General features: G+C 41.7%; 1 protein-coding gene across 1 annotated transcript in view; it reads right to left on the bottom strand.

Annotated features, from left to right (window-relative positions):
- The window catches only part of LOC143267862 (usherin-like), a 216,558-nt gene that overhangs the window by 31,360 nt on the left and 161,860 nt on the right, over positions 1–23,338 (bottom strand). Inside the window, exons 13-15 of the mRNA XM_076548182.1 lie at positions 17,348–17,531; positions 4,045–4,208; positions 784–942 (exon numbers count right to left, since the gene is read on the bottom strand). Of these exons, the coding sequence (XP_076404297.1) occupies positions 784–942; positions 4,045–4,208; positions 17,348–17,531 (507 nt within the window). The remainder of the gene's footprint in view (positions 1–783; positions 943–4,044; positions 4,209–17,347; positions 17,532–23,338) is intronic.

Raw genomic sequence — 23,338 nt, 5'->3', positions numbered from 1 at the left:
CAGGCTGGGTCATGAGAGACTCTGTCTGTAAGCTTGAAAAGATGAGAATTGGAACTCTTGACAAATTTCTGTAATATTTACTTCCAGAGAAAACTGTAGTCTACTTGATGTCACACTTTCAACCTTTGTAAACTGAAATGTAACAATTCATATGTTTTTATACCTTTTAATTTCTTCAATCTGAATGTTATAGCATTCCTCCATTGATTTGCAAGACACACTTTTTCATAGCCTATAACATTTTTAGCAGTGTAGTAGGATTGATTACGTTTTGCAGATACCATACTGTAAGACTTCTGGATGTCTGAATCATTTCTAACATTTTAATATTACAAACCATATAGGAATGGATATGGGATTTTTGTGTTCATTTGTAGCTTTTTATTTACGATAAAATTTCTATGGTAAGTATGAGTCCAATGATACATGATATGATGGGAAGACATTTCATATATTTTTAACAATTCATTGTGTGCAAAAGGCTATGCTTGTGAACCAGTACAAACACTCTGAAGTTCATTAATGTTCCGGTTTTGATATACCAATCATGATGGATGCACTCACAGCTTTCCTCTCAGGAAAGTCGATAATCATCTTACCAAACACTATACATCTTATTTTCATTGTGTTTTTTTGATTCCAAGTGAGATTTATAATTCTCGCTGCATGAAACGCTCTTTGCTCACAGAAGGAACTATGACGTTTTCCCTCAATGTCAGAGAATTTGACTGACATCCACTCTTAGAATACCACATCTTTCCATGACCAAATCCTAGAACTCACGGTATGGGAGCTGATCTTCAGTTGTGTAGATTTCAGAACCATCCCTGAGCAGAGTGTAAGTAAGCCAGTGGGCATTGGGAAAAGCAGGTGGACTCCAGGAGAGACTGATGGAGGAAGAACTTTGAACCCGTCCTCTGGGTGGAGGTTGCTGGGTTGGAGCTAAATGGCAATGGAGAGAGCATATATTAACAGAAGCAATCGATAAACACACTAGGAAACTGAAGTACGATGCCCAGCAAAGAAGTCTTTCTGATTCAGGGTCACTTTATCAAGATGACATGTGGTTTACCAAGACATTAATAAACAAAGGGTATGCATCACTAAGTCTCTAAGACAAAGCTTTTTATCTACAAGCATAAGACACATCAGTAGACACACCTGTCGGTCAGAGCAGCGGACATAGATGGGGTAGGTGAAAACCACGGGGCAGTCAAGCATTTCTGCACCTTAGTTTTTTTTTTTTTTTTTAATCTTAACATTTATTTTTCTACTGAATTTAAAAACAGACACACGATTCCCTTGAAACTTGATATTTAAATGGCATACTTCTAAGATGGTGAATAGTTTTCCATTCTACTAAGTACAAGGTCAACTTTACTTCAAATGACATAATTTCAAGGACTAATGCTTGGTGACATAAATAGATATGAGTGTCAAAAATCTAAACATTGTCATGAGTTCAAGGCCAGCCTGATCTACAAAGCAAGTTACATAGAGAAACAGCCAAAGCTGTTACATAGAGAAACCTTGTTTCGAAAAACAAAAACAAAAACAAAATCTAAACACTGTGAAATGTGACTCCTGTTTGGGACTAGACTAGTACTTGTGAAGGGTGCTCTTATGTTTAGATCGCTCACCCTGCATATAGAGCACTCATCCAATTGCAAAGAAATATTAAAACTGACTCTGGAAACCCTATCCTTTTATATCACCAATTTTCCTGTATTCTAGAGGAATCTTCCAATTTTCAAGTGTGAGCTTTGTTATTTTCCCAGAATACACAGAAGAGATAGAGGGAAAAAGAAATCTGAGAAAACAACTTCCACCTACTCTGAAAGAGGTGATCTAGCAGAATTTGCCACTGAATGAGCTGTCAAGGGTCCACACAGCTATATGACTGACTTTTAAAACCACAATCCTTTTTTTCAAGAGATATTTTAAAAAAACTTGCAAAGAACTGAAACTATTAAAATAGTTACAGATATTTTATACAAAATATCTGAAGCCATCTGGTGAATCTTTCAGGGTCTCAAGATAAAAGACTAAATTGCATTCCAAATATATGTAACATGGGAGAGACTGATAAAAAGACTTTTCTTCTAAAATGTACGGTAATAGCAAAACTCTTGCAGTTACAGCATATTGGTCTCATATCTCTTCTGTTAACAGAATTACTAAATGTCTTATTTTCATATAATTATGAATGAAATGGTCTCTTGATTTTGCTTTGAGGTTAATATTCTTAAATGCAAGTGAGCTATGAATGGTTAAAACATATGAATATATGCATTTGCATATATATAGTTTTGTTGAAGTTCAAACATAGAAGTTTAGAACAAGCTATAATTTACTAGGAAGCAATGCAAAAAAAACTATTTAATCCCCAATTTTCTTCTGTCTTTCTAATCCAGGGAGGTGAGCAGCTCTTGAAAGGATGAAATTAAGTGATGGGAAAGAAGTGACTTGACCAACAGAGAGGGCATCACTACTTTCATTATATGCAGTCCTCAGCAATTTGGAAGTTATATCCCAGGATCCCACTGGAAACTTCCCATCCCTCTCCCCACTAATCAGAGATGATATGGGTAAACTATCATCAGTATGTTTCCAGGAAATAGGAAATACAACCATGGAGATCATCCTGTGGTTACAGCCTGTGTAGAGGGACACCATGAGCTACTTAGGGATTTTCAGGAAAACCTTATTTATATATTTACTTATTTATTTTTGGTTTTTCAAGACAGGGTTTCTCTGTGTAGCTTTGTGCCTTTCCTCACTCTGTAGCCCAGACTGGCCTTGAACTCACAGAGATCCGCTTGCCTCTGCCTCCTGAGTGCTGGGATTAAAGGCGTGGGCCACCACCGCCCAGCATGAAAACCTTTTGACACCTGTTAAACCACAGACAACAGCCAGAAGCAGCTCACAGTCTCAGTAACAGGTCCCATACTAATGCCTACCCATGCCCTCACATTCTTGACAAGTTTGTTAACTGAATGGCTGTTATTCACATATAAGCCATTGTAGATCCCACTATCCCTTCTCTCTCCCTCTCGGTCTTCCCCTTCTCTTTCTCCTTCTCTCTCCTTTCCCACCTCCCTTAAATGTAGAGAGTGGGCTTCCAGGTATGCTGTTTTCCCAGACAAACTGGCCACCTGTGGCGTCAGGATGTGGGACTCTTCTAGCATCTGTCTCATGACAGACCAAAAGTCCCACGAGGAGAGTATGCACAGCACAGTATACTGCAGAGCGCTCTTTATCACATGTCCAGGAGCCATCTTTTAGGAATTCTGGGAAAGCATGGATACATGGTCTTAGAGTAAACACAGGAACATGATCCACAGTTATAAATTGAAGGACTGCAGGCGACCTTCAGCAGTCATTTTGGGGCACTGAAGAGCGGTACAAAGTCAGAAGACACTACAATGCCATATTTGAGTAAAATAAGTAAAATTATAAGTGTGGGATGCAGACTCATGACTAATATGAAATAGGAAGTAGCAAGAACAGAATACCAATTACAGGACTCAGTATAGTGTGAAAGTAATAACTATAAAATTATAATATTAATAAACATCATTAGAATAGTGTTTGTGAAACTTTAAAGAAAAGTACATGAAACTTGTAATAAATAACAAAGCTTCTATTTGTTATAGTAAATTACTTGGAAATACATTTGGGAGCTAAGGTAGCCAACTGGCTTTGTTTAAATAGTAATATCATGGTTTTAACAGTAAATGTTGATGTTTTGGGAAAATCTCCTCATCTGGGGGAAATGGGAAATGTGTTTCCTTTGCGAGTGATTTCATTCCAGCAGACCACTGTGAGTGTTTTACTACCAGCATAATCATTCCAGAAATTTCAATTATTTAATCAAGGAAAAGCACGCAGATTTCATTTAGTGTGATTAACAAATTTGCTGTAGTTTACTTCTTCAGACTGTGCCTGGGACTTTTTAATGAGTTCTCAATGGAGGGAAGCACTGAGGCCCTCTTCCCTGGTCCTGGCGCGTCACGTGCCAGCGTTGGGCGAAAATGGACTTACTTTTGCTGCAGCCTAGTAGATTGTTGGCATCCAAGTGGCTTGCACCAGGAACACAAGCGTCACACTTGGAGCCAGTGACAAACGGTTTGCAGAAACACTGGCCTGTGACCACATCACAGTTTTCATTCAAGGCTCCTGCCGGATGACAGTGACAAGGCTGGCATCTGAAAACAAGACAAATAAAGCACAAGAGAAGAGCACTCTCGTTAATAATGCACAGTGTATGTCATAACTATCAATAACACTGTGGCTGAATACAGCTTGCTTTTGCTGGCGTATTGAAAAGGATGCCTGAACTGCACGAACACAAGAGAAAACGAAACAGAACAGATCTTTATCAAGATGCCGCTCATGCTTAAATCCATGCAAAGATTTCTTTTCGTTAATGGATTAATGGGCCTCAAAAAGAGGCCCAGGGAGATGGCTCAGTGGGTAAAGTACTTGCTGAGCAAGCATGGGAACCTGGGCTTGGATCAACAGCATCCATGTGAACACCAGCTTGGTGGCAAGTGCCTGTTACTCGGCATTCACCAATGGAGACAGAAAGGTCCTGCCTGTGTTGCCCAGGCAGTCAAGAAGAATCAGTGAGCTCAAGATCCCATGAGAGACCTGATCTCCAAAAGCAAGGTACAGAGTAACTGCAGAGGTTATCCAGTAATGACATTTGGCTTCTATACACAGACACAAGCACACAGATACGAACATGGGCACACATACACCCCCCCACACACACACACCGCTCTGGCCAGGCATGGTGGTGCACACCTAAAATCTCAGAATATGGGAGCCAGAGGGAGGAGAAGCAGGAGTTCCCAGTTGCAGAGTGAGTTTATGACCAGCCTGGCCTACATGAGGCTTTGTCTCAGTAACTCCCAGAAAAACTTTTATGTGCCATGGTGCATTGTCACAATTAGCCTCAATACCAACTATGCAATAACATGAAAATTGTGTTTTCTTACAATGGAAGTTCTATGTTCAGCTAACTGTTTAAATTAGGCACTACAAAATTATTTTTACTTAAATATCTAGTTACAACACAGAAACTAAAAATAAGTTACTGCTCTCCCTAAAATTTTTCAAATTCTATTTTTCATTCTATAAAGGCTAAATCTTGCTGACCTAATCAGATAGATTCTAAGTATTATTGATGCTTAATATGAGCTATATTTACATTTTGTGCACTGTATTAGTTTCATTTTTTTGTTTTGTTTCTGAGGTAAAATATTCTGACAAAAGCTACTTAAAAGAGACCGGGTTAAATCTGGCCCCCAGTTGGAGGGGACACTCCATCATGGCTGGGAAGTCCAGAAGGAGGGACAGGAAATGGGAGATCATACACCATAGTCACTTCTAGAAAGCCGATGCCCACTGCTGCCCAGCTCCTTTTCTCCACTGTACGTTCAGAATCCCAGATAGGGAATGGCGCCACCTTCAGTGGACAGGTTTTCCCATCTCAATTAATACAACACAGTTACCTTAGGCCCATCTCCTACGAGATTCCAGATTTTGTCAATGTGACAATGAGCACTAACTATCATTTATACAGATAAGACTGGAGAAAACAGTTACCCTGATCTATACAAAGGTTCTAATGTTATAGGATAGGATAATGAGGCATATTCACTGTAATATACAAGCTCTACAAGCTCTTAGACCTAAAATCATTTGTAATATTAGCAGTACTAACCCCTCAGTGTGATAGAGAGGGGAACCTAGCTCCTCAGGGTAAATTATTCTCATGCATGGTCTTCCTGTGGCATTTCATTAGGCTAAGCAATCTGGACACTATAAAGATTAGAGATGTTTAAAAAAAAAGCCCACTAAGACTACTTAAACAGGGACTTCCCATGCGGTACATTGAAAACAACGATAAATAAATTTCCCTACTTATTCTATAGAGAAACTAGTGGATATCGTGACTTCACCCTACTGCAAATTTTATGGCGTGATCTCTCGGGTAATCATTCAACACCCTTAAAAAAGCCGATAAAAGCTAAAGCTGCAAAATAAGCTGAAAATTTGTTTGATGGACGAATCTGCCATTGGGAATAAATAAAGTACAGTTTCTCCTGAAAGCGGCAGTATCATAGTTGTCCTTTTTAATGGTCCCTATAAAAGGACCTTCCCTCCTACAAGCAACCCTGATGGTCTTTATCTAAACACATTGTACTAGAATTTCATCCCTAAATAGATTTTTTTTTTCAGGCAAAGTATTAGAGATGAGGAAAATTAAGCATTGGAATTAAAATGGAATCATAGAGGCAATGAAATGGCCGATTTGTTCTTAATTTCATTATGTACTATCACTTACAGTATATTGTTTGTAGGCTTTTAATATAATACTAGTAAGCCCAAGCAGTAAGAGGTGGTCCTTTCTCTCCTTATGTATGTATATGTATATACATATATATTTATATATATGCATGCATATAGACCACTCATGAGTAAGCGTCTCTTGAGTGTTTCCATTTTTATTGCCATTCACTCACAAGACAATCACACTTACTTTACATACAGTGCATTTAGAGTAATGGCTTGCAGTGTGTGACATAATTCCATCCCTTGAGGAAGCTCTGTTTCCTTCCAACCGACTGCTATCCACACTGCTCAGCGTCGGCTATGTCAATATCCGTGGGATATTAACTTCTGAGTCCAAATGGAATAAATAAATCACTTCTTAGGAAAGCAAGCAATGTTTTGAGTAATTAAATGCATCTATTTCTGGTTTTATTGTCTCTTCTCCCAGCCGCTGTTGTATCGAACATATCCGACTTATTATAATTGCTTAGTTTCAGTAAGAGAGAATTTTCCTTAAGTGAAGTTCATCAGAGCGGATTTTCTAGAATATTACAGTTTGCTACCAGTCCAAAGGACACAGGGGATAATACTGTAATTAAGGCTTAAATGAAATGATTCCTATAAATTTCTCAGCCACTCAAATACAATTTCAAACGTTTTGAAGACTCTTTAGCACATAAGCCACAAGTTCAAGAGCAGTTCTTCAGATGCCCCTCCTTGGAGTACCAACCAAATGAAATATAATTCACATTTATTAAAACAAAATTAGACACAATAAAGGAGAAGACATCTTGGGCTTAGAAGAGAGGCAACAAACTAAGATGAATTGTGATATTGATTTTGCCAGGATAAATGGTTTTCGTCATATTAATATAAAGAAACCTTTATTGCACAAACTCCCCGGGCACGGCCCGAGCTGGTCCCGCAATCTGTTTAAAATCTTCATTTTTCATCCTTATGGGAAAACCTCAGTTGCTAAATGGATTTCATGAAGAGTAATCTGTCAAGATTTATATAGATAAACAATTTGTGATGTTTATTGACCAGTTCATTATGATAAACAAAACAGGAGGGAGGCTCTGCCCATGTCTGCCAGCATCCCGCTGCTGTTCCCCCTCTGCAAATCAGTACGTACCAGGTATACCGAGGAGATAATTGGCTTCTGTCTCTTAAATGACAAATCTCCTATCCTGTGCTTTCCTGGGAGTTTCCTTTAGTTATATAAACAGCACAAAAGTCATCTTAATTATTATTATTGAAGAGACCCAACTCATAATAAAGACAGTGTGTTTTGCTAGTTGTGACATCGCTGGGAAGTTTATCTGAAGGGATACAGGGGAGAGGTCACCCCTCCTGCTGGGACCACAGCTCACATATGCATGAAAGTGACTTAAATAAGGACTGACATAAGTACCATTCACTGAGGCCCAGTTATATTCCTGGATGGGAATCCATATCAAAGATATAAAGGTGAGTGTTATGAGCTGCTCCTGTCCTCAAGGAGTGCACAGACTACTGGGAAAGACAGAAGGAGAGTGGAAGCTGGCAATAACGATGCCTGCAGAGTCTCTGGTGCAACACAGGATGAACAACTACCGTGTACCGCGGGGCCTGGGGGAGAGTACCAGCTGGCCACCACCAAAGACTGAAATGGAGCAAAATCTAAAACTTTTTGTGCTGATAGGAAGCCTCCGGTGAAAAGTCCCACCACTCATATAAGCAGTCACTATCAGAATACAGGTACATTTGACATATGGCACAAAATACCTTTAGGCTATGTAGATAAGTGTGTGTGTGTGTGTGTGTGTGTGTGTGTGTGTGTGTGTGTGTGTGTGAAAGAGAGAGAGAGAGAGAGAGAGAGAGAGAAATGGATATAAATGTGTATGGCTATGGCAGTCTATGTATGTGCATGCGGAAGTCAGTGGAATATGTGAAAAGATAACACTCTTCTCCCTAATCCTTAGAGACAGGGCTTCTAACTGAACCAGAGCTCATCATTTCTTCCTGGCTGGCTAGCTAGGAAGCTCTTGGGATCTACCTATCTCTGCCCCCAATGTTATAACGATTATAGCCATATGCTGCCATTTCCAACCTTTTATATGAGTGCAGGGGGATTAGAACTCAGGTCTGAATGCTTGCACAATGTCATTGTTGTTTATTGGACAACCTGACACAGGCTTAGATCACATGGGAAGAAGAAATGTGATTGAAAAAATGCCTCATTCCAAGTTGCTTTTGGTCGTAATATTTCTTAAGTTGGACACACAGCAATACTCTTACCCATTGACTATCTCCATGCGTTGCAATCAGAAGGCTTGGAAATTAAATAAGCATGGACACTAGTAGTCCATTAAGCTGGAAAAGTAAGGAAAAGACATGGTGGAATTAGGGTATTGGGAAATGAGCAAGTGAAGGGGGCTAGAATTGAAACATTTTCAGTAAATAAGATTATTGAAATGTGAGTGAAAATTTGATAGAGAGGGAATGAAGACTCCAGAGGAATTCCTGGGTTTGTAATTCCCTAACAGAATAGACATTATTCAACACAGAGCACAAAAGAGGAAGAGATTGCAAATCACTGACTCTTTTAGACAGGACTAACCAATGAGGAAAAGAAAATTAGACCCCAAGGCTAATTTAAAAAGCTGGGATAAGAATATTTCACCATGAGCCACAAAACAGTGAGCATGTAACACACAGTCAGATGCACACATACTGCAGAGTGGTCACACACAGTCAGATGGACACACACTGCTGAGTGGTCACACACAGTCAGATGCACACACACTGCTGAGTGGTCACACACAGTCAGATGCACACATACTGCTAAGTGGTCACACAGTCAGGGTTCAATATACACTGCTGAGTGATCTAAGTTTTACTGAATGATTCACCAGGAGAGATACAGGCTTAGGATGGGACACCAGAAACAAACGGAGAGTGAATGCTACATATAAGACATTAGCTGTTTTGAGCCTCACTAGTTTGGCATAATTGGGGGACTACTAAGGGGGAAATAGCTTCCCTGTCAGGGCTGAACTCAGCCGTATTTCTGAACAGCAGAGTTTTCTGCTGACTTCCAAGGCAGGATGCAGTGGGGGCCGGAGTACCCTCTGTAGCAGCATGGCTTTCCCTAGACTAACACATTTACCTTTATGGTGTAGATCTGACCATCAAGTTGTCTCACAAGCAAGCTTCTTAGTTCTCCTTTGTTACAGACTTCTAGAACATCTGCACACTCCTGGAGCTGGAGTTAGGTTTATGGGGCGAGGACATAGGGTGAGGAAAGGTCGTATTTACATGGTTTAGTAAAGAGCAAGTGGGAGTGCTGGCATCTGACCCAGGAGAAGGGAACAGTTCAAGAACCAGATGCAGAAAACCTTCTCCTGGCTTGAAATCAGGAACTCATAAAATAGGCCATGCTGCACTCACACAGTGATCCCGGCGAGGAAACATCCCTGTCATCTACAGGAAACGAAGCTCACTAAGCATGTTCTGGACCTCCTTTGCTGACACTCCACATCACCTCTCAAGTACCTGAGATACAGAGTATTTTCAAGAAGAAGAGAGATTACATTGATTCTCCATGGCCACAGAACCAGATGGAAGAATAGGACAGAAAGTCACAGGAAGGAAACACTTTCTTCAAAGTGAAGACCACACCTCTGACTCACAATCACAACTGCTTGTGTGCTCCTCACAAGACAGTGGATCTTCTAAATTCCATATTGTTAAGCAGAAGGTGAGAGGCCATTTACCAGGTGTTCTGAAATGGGGAGTGGTGTTGAGTAAGAAAAAAAAAATCTTCATTTCTCTTAAAGTTCTTCCTGGACTCACACAGTTACGATTCTAAGAGGCTTGGTGGGATAGAGTGTGACAGTCTAGTCTGTCTCGTTACAGGTTCTGTAGTCTCTACCTACAGAGGACAAGACAATAAACATTGAAGGTTCTGTGAACATCATGATCTCCATTACAACTCAATTCTACTGCTGTCCTCAGAACATAGCTCTGAAATGATGTACAAAGAAGGAGCATTATTGTGATCCAGTTAAAAATGGGGATCAGGTCACATTAACCCCCAAGTTCCAGAAGGCTGACTTTTATCACAGGTTGAAGTTTAGTCCCCAACAATGTCTAAGTCCTAATTGGTAGAATTTGAAATATGTTTTCTTTCTTGGTAAAATGAACTCAGCAAATATGGATTCTAACCCTGGATTATCAAGACTACTCAATGTGATCACACCGGTCTTTATAAAAGGATGCCAGAGTGATATTGATGCGACAAAAAAAAAAAAATGTGAGGAGAGAGGTCAAGCTCAGAGAAGTGCTATTCTGCGCCTGTTAAGGCAAATGAAGGAACTGTGAGTCACAGAACGTAAGGGATGAGGACTTCGGAAATCACTTAGCCAAGAGCTTGTCTTGCGAGCAAGCAAAAGAACTTGTGTTCAATCCCCAGAAGACACATTATAACTAACAATGAAGAAAAAAAAAAAAAACAGCACAATCGCAGCCCAGGGGATGTGGAAACAGATCCCTGGGGTTCACTGGCCAGCCGAACTAGCTTAAACAGAAAGTTCTAATGAGAAACCCTATCCAAAAAAAAAAAAGTGGGGGAGTGGGTAAACTGGGTCAATGACTCCATTGGTGGAGGGCTTGCTGTACAAGCATAAGGGCCTGTGCTTGACCCTAGTACCCATGTGACAGCTAGGTCATGGCCATGTAAGCCTGTGAGCCCAGGGCCAGAGTCAGAGAGCCAGGAGTCCTGGAGCATCTGGCCAGCTGGCCAAGCCTAAGCAGAGATTTTCAGGTTCAATGAGAGATTTTTGTCTCAAAATACGAGGTGGAAAGAGACTGAGGAAAGCACTCAGTGCCAATCTCTGCCCTTAATGCCATGCACACACTCAGCACTATGACCCCCCCCCCCAACACAAACACTACTTCTCTTCAATCTCTGCCCTTAATGTCATGCACACACACAGGGCTATGACCACTGCCCCAACACAAACACTACTTCTCTTCAATCTCTGCCCTTAACGCCACACACACACACACACAGGGCTATGACCACCCTCCCCTACAAATATTGCTTCTCTTCACCCATTAATGAATGCAAGTAGACTCTAAGAGGAATCAAGAACAAGACAGTGGAGTTTCCAGAAGAAACACAGGTGGCCCGTTGACACCATGGTTTTAGTCCACTGAAACTAATTTAGGACCTCTGACCTCCAGAATTATACAATAATAAATCCTTGTTTCTTTAAGACACTGAATTTGCAGTAATTTATTATATCCAGGAGCAAGTTAATATACCTGGTCTAGTGGGAAAGAAGAGCTGGACCCCCTCTGTCCTGATGCTCAGCTCTGTACCTCGTCCCCAGTTTGTCACATCGAGGACGTGGCGCTATTAATAACATACACAAGCTGGCGTGCCTTGAAGAACCTTCCACGGTCTATATTAAGGTAGAACAGACAGACAGGAGCCATAGATATTTCCTCCTAGGCAGAGCCCTTTGTCTTAGTCCTGCTCTCCACTAAAGGCAGAGTCTGTTTTCTCAGTCCTGAATGCGGCGTGGTCTTGCAACTTCCATTAAAAACACCATCAGGCAGAAGTAGCCGTGTTCAGCATGAGCCTCAAGTCTCTTTGTGTTCTTTTTTCTCTTTCCTGAAACTGTCCCCAACTTGTGATCCAGCCCAGCCTGGACTGGGAGGGTGGGAACCTGGTTGGAGTCTGTCACCTCTGCTATCTCAGATGACAGCCAACTGTCAAACAGAGTCACAGCAAAAGCCCGGGTCTGTGAAAAACATGTACCAAGTTGTACATCTCCACTGCATAAGAGGAGAATTCTTTGCAAGAAAGGTGTTTGCTTTTGTTTGAAGTCGCTGACGTGGTTCTCAGAGCAAGACTCATTGGAGATTGGGTATGCATAAAGCTGGCCAGACCAGAACACTATGACATGGTGTTCACATGGAGAGTTTCTGCTGTAAAGCCTAAATAATCCCAAGGCAGGACAATCTGACGATGTGTTCTTGAAGTCTAAGGTTTTAGAGACCTGCCCAGCCTCAAGTCCTGGGCTCTGCCACCTGAGCACAATTACACCTTTGTGTGTGCCAGGCTGGACACACCTAGCTCCTTGAGGCTTAAAACAAGGTAAACTGAACTAGTGACTCTAGATGGCTTTGAACATTAAAGAAGAAACATTGTAGGTTGTGACATGTGGAAGTTATGTAAAAAAAAAATAGGAGAGGGTATTAGAGGAACTGGAGATGTCTTCGCTCGGGGAAGTAAGAATTGCTCACAGGTCCACTTAAAAATGACACCAGCAAGCTCATATGCCCCAGACATAGATGATCCAGATGTCACCCACTTCAATTTTTCCTTTCTTATTGTTTAGAGTTAGACAAATGAGATACACATTTTTGCCTTATTGATTTTTTTTCACCCTGGACAGTTTTCTTGCTTCCTTGTTTTGGAGGCCAGTTAAGCCATGCATGCTGCCTGTATCAGAGGTAAATGTTTTCACTGGGATCAGCTTTTGGAAGAATGTGACCATGTTTTACCAATGGGTACACTTTAAAGAATGAAAACAGGCAAAGGCTTTTCCACATTGGTCACAGGAAACTGCCATGGACTGGGGGGTTCTGTCAACATTGCTGCACTTTAGGATCAATGTCTGTATTATTATATTTATTTGGTCCTTTGGAATTATTTCTAAAGAGTATCAAAAACAAACTAAGAAATAACAACAATCACCACTCCAGCAGGCATTGCTCTTCTCCATAAAGAGATATGAAGAAGGGAGGGGGTGAGAAAGAGTTCCTGAGAATGCCAAAGATGCCTGATGAGGGAGTCACAGTATTTCATGAAGATGATGTTTCTACATCTCTCCCCTCTCCCACTTAACAATAGAACAGCTCACTGTAGACACTGGAAATTAATAAATTTATATAAGTAAACATCTACTGCAATACACACATGACACTACATGATTTTCTCTTTGTTTTTAAATATTAGACGTAATTATTCCTTGCACTGTATATCTATATACTACTAGATTATAAATGAACTTTTTTGAGAAATGAAAAAAAATGATTTTAGTTTCTCTGAGACAGGGTCTCATATAGCCCAGGCTGACCTTGACCTCACTCTGTAGCAGAGATTGGCCTGGATTTTAATCATCCTTGACTCTCCTGCTTCTATCTCCCAAGTGATAGGATTACAGGCATACACTATCATAGTTGCATGCTAAAACTGTCTTATACCGTATAAAAACCCATAGAGTTTAGTCAGTCCACTCTTCACTTTAAAAATAGATAACGTTGGTGTTATATAATGACACAAGCAGAAGTCAGTAGAGACATCCAAGAAGACTGTCATTCAGAAAAGAAATAGGAATCATAACAGGGAACGAGTCCATTTGTTCCCCTCTCCCTGATGAGCAAACACACACTGCAGCAATTCTCATGTCACAGTTTGAAGTACTTCCCCTCTATGACCTTGTGTGAGAGAAGGTCTCTCCTCAAGTGACTATCCATGTTAAAGTGAGAAGAGATGGCAGGATTCATCTGTGAAACGGGAGGGTCAGAGCTCATCACAAACTTTCCAAGTGACTGATTCCAAAAAGCACAAATGAATCACGGGAAGCTGTGGTGATACTGTGTTCCCTAAAATATTGTGCACCCTAATAAACTTAACTGGGGTCAGAGAACAGAACAGCCACAATATTAAACATAGAGGTTAGGCAGTGGTAGCACACGCCTTTAATACTAACATTCCAGAGGCAGAGATCCATCTGGATCTCTGTGAGTTCAAAGCCACACTGGAAACAGCCAGGCATGGTGAATCAGGCCTTTAATCCCAGGAAGTGATGGCAGAAAGCAGGAAGGTATGTAAGGTGTGAGGACCAGGAACTAGGCCTGGTTAATCTTTTAGGCTTTGGAACAGCACAGTTCAGCTGAGAGGCATCCAGTCTGAGGAAACAGGATCAGCTGAGGAGTTAGCAAGGTGAGGTGGCTGTGGCTTGTTCTGCTTCTCTGATCTTCCAGCTTTAATCCAATACTAGGCCCTGGGTTTGTTTTTATTAATAAGACTGTCTAAGTTTCATGCTGCAGGAAGCTTTATCCTAATTATTTCTCTTTTAAAACAAAACTATTCTTTGTATAATTGCTCCTGTAGTGTATATGTGTGGTGTATATGTGTGCCTATGTGTACGTGTGTGGATAGACACCTGAGTATCTGATATCCTGCTCTATCAGTGTCTACCCTATTCACTTGAGACAGGGCCTCTCACAAAACTTGAAGCTAGACTTGTGCCATTAAGTTCCAGTGACTCTCCCATGCCTCTCTTCCATAGCATTCCGTGTGTGCATATAAACACACCTGGCTTTCTACGTGGGCTCTTGAGTTTGGAGCGCACATCCTAACGTTTGCCCAGCAGGTGCTGTTACTTGGTGTTCTAGCCCAGCAGGTGCTGTTACTTGGTGTTCTAGGACCGGGAGCTCCATTGTTTTCTTTTCTTCGAGAAGGAGCTTCCACAGCTCTTTCCAGTGTTAGCATGTGGACTATGTCCTATCGTGTCCAGACTGAAAGGCTCTGAATCCCATTAAAGCACCATTTATTTAAAGGGACACACACAAACCTGTTTGTCTCTTTAGTCAAGAGGACGAGGGCATGCCATATACTAGTTTTAAGATCAAACAGTTGCTGTTCAGGGCACAGACCTAAAGAGGTGACCATATACTCAACAGCAGTCAATGGTGAGTAATGTCGTGGCTGATGTCAAGGCTTGAGCTGAGTCGGTGGGAAGGCGTGTCGCATAGGAGCAAAGAGCAAAACAGAGCCGACAATCTGGAGTCGTCTGTTTCTGTTGACATTTCTTCTGCACAGTGAAGGGCTGGGTAATCTGCAAGGAGGGGACCAGGAGGCTGAAGCTACCATCTGAAGGGGCATGAAACCAGGGTGGCGAGAAGCACATGCAAGATGCAAAGCTGTGGGGCCAGCCAGGACAAACCCATCCTCATTCCTGTCAGCCCAGCTCAGCCTCAAGAGGACCAGCCTAGGCCTGACCAATAACCCTGCAGAAGGGAGAGAGCTTGACAGAAGAGTGAAGAGGATTTTGTCCTGGTGTAGGAGCGGAAGACTGTGAAGATGGCCACAGCTGGTCATCACAGGAATGGGCAGGGATTACCAGCACAAAAATTCAGTCAAGTCTAAGCACAGGTTGTGGTCATTCTGGGATGACAGAGTTGGAGCAATGTCGTCTCTTCACAGCACAGCATTCCTGGAATCAGGACGATTTGAGACATAGAAAGAGTAAGTCAATACTAGACAGAGAAGAACTTCAGCCGGTGTGGGCATTTTCATAGTTTGGAATATTGTTAGAGATGAAAGGAAAGAAATGGACTATCTATCCCTGAATTAGCCTTTTCCTCGCTATAACAAATGCTCCAGACAAATTACAGAGAGTCAAGGTTTATTGTGCTCAAGGCTTCGGAGGTTATTTTCCATTTCCTATGGTGTCTATGGTGGCATATCAGGCTTCAGTAACACATCACATGACACTCCCTGGCAGGGGAATGTGAGGCAGGAAACACTCACCTCATGTCTAGGAAATAAAAAATACAAAGAGGAAAGGGCTGGATTCCACCATCTCCCACAAGGATAGTTCCCCATTGGGGGTGACTAACTCCCACTGGACCCTAACTGTTAAAAGTCCCACCATGTCACAAAGGCACCGAGGTAGGGTCAAGCCTTTAAAACATGAGTCTTCAGATCCAAACTACAGCAATACTCCAAGTACTCTACAAATTAAATGTAGAAGAATAAATATCAAAGCAAAGTGGATGTAGGGAAAATGGTTTCTTGTCAAAGAATAATGTGTGGTTTTATCAAGGTTGCTCTTTCTCTGAGTCAATATAAGAAGAGTCAGCTGATAAGCAGAAATATTCAACTTAATTTGTATAATACTTGCTATGAATCATTTTGCTTTAAATCCATACTTGTCTAGATCTTTTCTCCCATGTCTGGTATACTCTACCTTTCCACTGACCACTAATTTCACTAGATTCAAGGTTTTGAATGGCTTCAGCATCTTCTAACACTGTAGGCTCTATGGTCTTGTTTCCTTCTACTCCTCATCAGTTGATGTTAACATTTCAATCTACCTTCTAACCCAGAGACTCCAACTCAGGTGCTAGCCAGACATCCTGCAGAGTGACAAATGACAGAGTCCTCTTCTGGAAGCAGGCTTGAGCCCTGGAATAAGCTGATGGGGAGGGTGCAATGGGTGTAAATAGAGAGAGAAAAAGAGAGCAGGATTTGACTCCACCAAAAGCAGTCTTGAATTTAAGAATATTCAATAGCAAAGATTACGATAGCCTGAAAGAAATAGTGTTTTTCTCTTAAGAAAAAAACGTTGAGGCAGGGGAGGTAGTCCAAGTGATTAAATACTTGCTGTGCAGACATTAGGATCTGAGTTTGAGACTCAGAAACCCCACACAAAAGACAGGCATGGTGGCACACAGTTATAGTCCCAGGTAGGTCCCTAGTGCAGCTGAGACTAATAGGCAAGTACCAAGCCTGTTGAAGAACCTTTATTATAAAGGTCAGCTCCTTGGAGTAATACCCAAGGTTGACCTCCAGCTTCCATCTGCAGAAACACACACACACACACACACACACACACACACACACACACACACACACTCACTCACTCATTCTCTCACTCACTCAGACATTCATGCAGTTGAAACAAATAAGATACTAGATATTTCTTGATCACTGAAGAGAGTTTTTGGCAATTCTGGAAGAGTATCAAGGGAGTTCAGAAGGAAAGAATAGAGTGATAACCATTATGTTTAGTAGGCAAGATACCAAGAAATCAAAAATATACCTACCAAAAGAATATTTTTGTACAAGTTTTTGTTTGAAAATTGCCAAAGTTCTTGTTGATAAGGAATACTTATGGTAAAAATTGACATTTTGTTATCCATACATATGAAGATTTACCTTCCAGTCTCAGGATCAAATCCAAAGTGACGGTCTTGACACTGGCAGCATCTCCTCCCAGTGGTCGAGGGGTCACGGCAAGGGCACTGCCCGGTGATGTTGTTACAGACACGGCTCACTGCTCCAACTGTGTGGCATAAGCATGGTAGACAGCCAGCGGCATGGCCAGGAGAAATGTAGAAGCCTAGACATAAGAAAGAAATTTCATTTTCACTTTTGGTTCAGTCTTCTCTAAAAAGGATAGTGTTTTGATAGCATTCAGAACCCAAAGACTCCTATGGGATCCCTGGGTCTTACGATACCAGTAGTTAGAGCTCTTCTTAATGAGTATATTAATTACAACTAAAAACAAGCAGTCGTCTGCATGAAAATTTAGTGCAGAAGGTGGTGGGGGTGTTGCTGCTCAGCAGTTAGGAATGCTCACTGCTCTTATAGGAAGCCTGGGTTCGTATGCAATTCACAACTATCTCAAACTCCAGGTCCAGCAGAGCTGAGACCCTCTTCTAGCCTTTCTGGGCACTAGACACCTATATAATTTACATACATACATGCAGACAAAACATTCATTTACATTTAAAATTAATTAATTCATGAGAAAAATAATTTAAGCTGATTTGAAGAACTTTCAATTAAAAACTGGTGGCACTCCTCTACTCAGGTCCAAATCGTTACCAAGTAGGCCGTGGTGTATCCTATGTACCAGAGAGACATTTGCTAAGAAAGCCAGATGAAATGCAAGATTCCCAGTTAAAATTTAATTTAACAATGATTTCATAGCAAAATGTGCACTGTTTACTCCTACTAAATGGGTTTTGTTTGAAATTCAAACATAATTGATCATGAGTATTGTTAAAATTCCCAACCCTTAAACTGTCTACCTCACACATGATCTACACTTCGTTAATCACCAAGACCTACCACCAGTGTCTCCCAAGGACTTCAAATCTTTCGCTGTCCCCTCACACCTCTCTATGAAGGCTGCCCTGGCTTCTGTACAGCACATACCATGAGCCAGTGTTCTAGAGGGGTACTCACACACATTCGCTCACTTCGGCGTTTCTGTATCCTTTATGCAGATTAGAAAGCGAACTTTGGAGGGTTGACCAACTCCCCTCAAAGGCTGAACTACTGAGTAACACAAGCCAGCTTCAGACACAGCCTGCCCAACTCCAGGAGCCACTTTATCCACTGTCCAGCCCTGACCCACAGTGCAGCCTGAACGACCTTTCTCAAAGGAGACTTTTTAATGTCTCTTTCCTCTATTTCAAACTAGTTTATGGCTTATTTCCTTCAAGAAAAATATCAAAACCTAAGAAAACTGCTACCGTGGCTTCCCACCCTGTAGTCAAGTCCTGACTATATCTCTAGTGTCGTCTCCCAACAGGAGCACTGCAGACTCACTTTTTTTTCTCCTCTCAACCCTTGAGAGCCTTTCTGCGAGGGGGCTGCTCTGTCCATGGCAACGGTTTCCACCTACCTCCTCGGCTTACTTAATTTCTCTATAAGCCAGGTCTCCTCGATGCCATGAAGAAATTTCTTTAGGCCAATTCAGGCATGCCTTTGACAGTTTCACTGCATCCTGCTGATCCCCACCAGTGCCCAGATACACATAATTAATCTAATTTTCATCAGACTTGTCACCTTCATCACGGCCAGAACATCATCTGCATAAATCACTGATCCCTCTCGTACCCATAGTAGGCCTTCACTAAACACTGGTGAGGATGCAAAAATGGGCAGGCAGATTCAGTGAGTTCCACAAGTACTACACTCAGAAAATATGTGCGCACGTGCGCGCGCGCGCGCACACACACACACACACACACACACACACACACACACACACGCTCAGTTTAAAGATTTTAGTTTTATTCCACAACCCACACCATTTTCTTATGTCAAAAAAAAAAAGTGGAACTCACAATCACATTGGAGTTCTTTAAAACCTTCTGGACCCAGAAGATGGATGACAACAATGAGCAGAAAGGCTTTAGACATTTGAGTGGTGGAGCAGACATGGGAACATAGAGATCCTTGGTGTAGTATGATGTACATACATGTGTATGCACATAACTACTGAGATACACACACAAACACACACAAAATGCCATCGGGAATTTAACTGTGGCAACAGGGAGCAGGATCACAGGAAACCATCTGTTGAGTAAAGTCGTGGACAATGGAACTTGTGGAAATGTTCTGATCATTAAGTTCTGAGATATATTAGTCTTAGTGAAGAGGATAAGCTGAAAGACAAAACCAGCACATCCCATGTTGTCTATTCTATTGGGAAAAGCAGAGATAACAGGTCAAGTGTCACACACACTTGAGGGTCTAGGTAAGAAGAAACCATCATCCTGAGGTCACAAAATTAGTGTGTTTTCCTTGTTCCGGGTCCTAGCTGTGCTCTTAGCCCCAAAAGCAGCAAAAAGCAAGAGTGAAAGAAAAAAATTGAAAGATCTACAAGAGCCAGACAGATGGCACAGACAACATCATTTTCACATTAATTTATATCCAGATCACATGATTTATCTCTCTACATTTGTCCTTATATCCATTTGCAGGGATAGGTTGTAGCCACATCAGCTAATACCTGTTGGGGCACCTGGTTCATCATACTGTCCAAGTCACAAATCCCAAAGGCTTGTCTTTGGTAGCTGAGGAAGGAAGGTCCCTGCCTCCTTAAATTCATGAGGATGATATCATGAAGGTACTAACAGCTCTCCAATTTGGATAAATTACCCATTAACATAGATACTTAGCATTAATTTGGACTTACTGCAATAGCTTCCAGTCACAGAGAATTCTCAACCAATTAAGGATCATTTTTGCAAGAAGAAATGATTTCTTAGCTAAGTCCGGGTATACAAATGGGGGTGCACTTTGGTACAGAAGATCGGGTAGTTCAAATCTTGGAGAGTAAGGAACTGCATAGAAAAATATTCGGAATGTAAGCAGAGGACAATCACCACCAAGGGAAGTAGGAAAAAGCACATGGCCCCAGAGGAGGCTCGATGTGGGGGCTTCCAGGAAGCAGCCACCACGATGGACTTCGCTGTGAAGTGAGCGTGCCTGCTCGCAGGAGCTTGATTATAAAGGTTACTCCCACCAGGGCTTTAGTAGTCCTATTTTTAAGCAGTTCAATTAGGATGACGCAGGGAACTTCCTGCTCACAGACTGCTTGTCACCTCACCTGAATGTGCCTAATTCTAGACCATTACCTCTCCTTTGATGGCTCCCAACTATAGAAAACAACGTTTCCCTTCCCCTTCTGCTTAAACTTCCACTCCTGAGTGTGGCTTAATGATAACTAACCTTAATTTCTTCTTCGACTCAATACATCTCTGACCCCACTCCATTAGCTCAGCTTCATGGTCCACATCTTTACATCTGTATCATTATAACTGATATTTCTGAGACTGTTTTCCTTTACAAATGTCTTTATACTGCCTTTTTAAACACAGCCATCAGGCCAGTGTGCTATCATTATTTTATGTGGAACCGAGAGTTTGCAGGCACAAACCAGCTGGTAAAGCATATCATTTCCCTCCCCTCTTAGTTCAGCCAGCTCTCGGTCCTGAGCAATGCAAACCTCAGAGAGAAGACAATGTGTCTTCCAGTTCAAGGAAAGTGGACCTCATATCAAAACAGTGCTGTACCTGAAAGGGCCTCATGGAACCCACAGAGCTCTGCATTATTAGCAAGACTGTGGGTATCATCTCCTGTCGTGGCTATTTGCACAGCACAGCACCTGTCCTGAGCATAAACGAGAGCCCATTTCCTAGCAATATCCCTCCTGGGGACCATGAACAACTAGGCTCTGCTAAGGTCCTGAAATGGGAGAAAGAAAACAAACTTAACCTCTGGGCCATGTTCAGAAAAGGAGGGCAGCGCTTGGCTCAGCACTCATTACAGGCCATTAGGAGATGGTACTCTGTGCCTTAAACTGAGGACACGATGATGCTCATGGAAGGAATCTGTGTCGGGAAGGGCTCAATAATCAGGGTGTCTGGATGCAGTGCCGATGGAGGGGATTTTCAAATCAAGATACTAATGCTTCTCTTCGTTTTGATGTTGTTAATAAAAATAATGCTAACAGCATTTTCCATACTTTTGACCCAGTGTTCATGGGAGTACAAACATGCCACCACTTATCTCAGTGTTATTTGAGGCAATCAGTGCTCTTATTAAATTAGATATGTTGCAAGTGTTCAACATTTACTTCCTCTTTTGGCAACTCTTTATTCCTCTGCTACGTTCCAAGCTGTTATAGACTCTTAAAACCCAGCTCAGATTTCCTCTATTAAATTCTCCATGTCCCTATCCTTCAAGAATCCACTGGTCTCTTCTACACTAAATGTTCCTTATCCTTACACAAACCAGATTCCCCTAGCTGAAGAACCAGGGCTTTGTGTATTTGTGGTTTGTGTCTTAAAGGAGCTCAGGGCCTGGTATATAGCACCATATTAAATAGATGAGCCAACAGCAATGACATGGGTGGACAGCTCAGTGGACAGAGGGAAGGCCGGGTTGATGGTTAGATCAATCTCTGTGGTCTCTTAAAGCATGAAATGATTTCTTTCCCTATGAGAGGGAAGATGGTCCCTATCCATCTGTGAGACAAAAGAGTGGCTTGTTAGAATGGTCCAGCCTATCAGGGAATGTAGAAAGGGGTGTGTAAGAATCAGCATAATGATTGGAAAACGTAACTTTCGACAAATCATCTGATGGATCAAACTAGAGATGGAAAATGTCAGCCCTCTCGCTTTTAGAACAAAGAGCATGGTAGAAGCCGGTGCCCCTAAGCTTCCCACTGGACTCTTGTTTTACACAAGCTCACCTTTCTTACCTGTGTGAGCATCTGGTAAGTCTCTTAGAAGCTTGCTTGCTCTTTATCCCCACCCCCTTCCCCGCTTTTAAGCTTTTAAAGACAGCATCTCACTATGTAGCCCCAGCTGGCCTGATACTCACTATGTAGATCAGGCTAGTCTGGAACTCACAGAAAACTGTCTGTCTCTGCCTTCCCAGTGCTGAGATGAAAGGTATCCACCATCATGTCTAGTCATAGCACATTTTCTAAGCATAAAATACAAAATCAATAAAAAAATACAAATACTGGCCGGGCGGTGGTGGCGCACGCCTTTAATCCCAGCACTCGGGAGGCAGAGGCAGGCGGATCTTTGTGAGTTCGAGGCCAGCCTGGGCTACCAAGTGAGTTCCAGGAAAGGCGCAAAGCTACACAGAGAAACCCTGTCTCGGAAAAACCAAAAAAAAAAAAAAAAAAAAAAAAATACAAATACTGAAATATCTGATAAAATTCAGGAGATTATAATGATTACACACACACACACACACACACACACACACACACACACGCACACACACACGCACACGCACACGCACACGCACACACAATGTCATAACCCAAGACAAACTTTTATATTCTGTTCTTATTCTACTACATTGAGGGATTTATCCAATGCACACTTCCAAGTGTCTTTCCTGTGCCACAGAGACAATCTATGCATTCTTCCAACTTAGTTTATGCAGATAATCCCATTTCTAGAGCCTGCTGTTCAGCTCTGCGTCATCTACTCACTCGGGTAGCCCATGAGTGTGTAACTTTCTTTTCCATGCCTATTACTTGAATTTTCCACAACCAATGAGATATCCCAGGGCCTAAAGTAACAAGCCAGAATCACGTGTTGAGGAGAAGTTAAAGATGAGAGAAGCTTATAGATATTTGCAACTATATGTATTTATATGTATTTTAAAGTAGCCTCAAGTAGTTCTTTAATGAATATTTAAGACAATTTTTAAAAAATGTTCCATGGTTTGAGGGCACGCATTCTGGCATCAGATTCTCAGAACGTGTAAATGCCTCTTCTATTGTTAAATTCCACTCTCTTTGCCTAACCAGGACGGGAGAGAACGAATCCCCCATCATAGAAATAGTGTGCATATTCCACAGACTTTACAGTAAAGCTCCAA

This window comes from Peromyscus maniculatus, chromosome 11, assembly GCF_049852395.1.
Source record: "Peromyscus maniculatus bairdii isolate BWxNUB_F1_BW_parent chromosome 11, HU_Pman_BW_mat_3.1, whole genome shotgun sequence".
In the NCBI taxonomy this organism is placed as follows: domain Eukaryota; kingdom Metazoa; phylum Chordata; class Mammalia; order Rodentia; family Cricetidae; genus Peromyscus; species Peromyscus maniculatus.
This window is presented reverse-complemented; position numbering and strand designations above follow the sequence as displayed.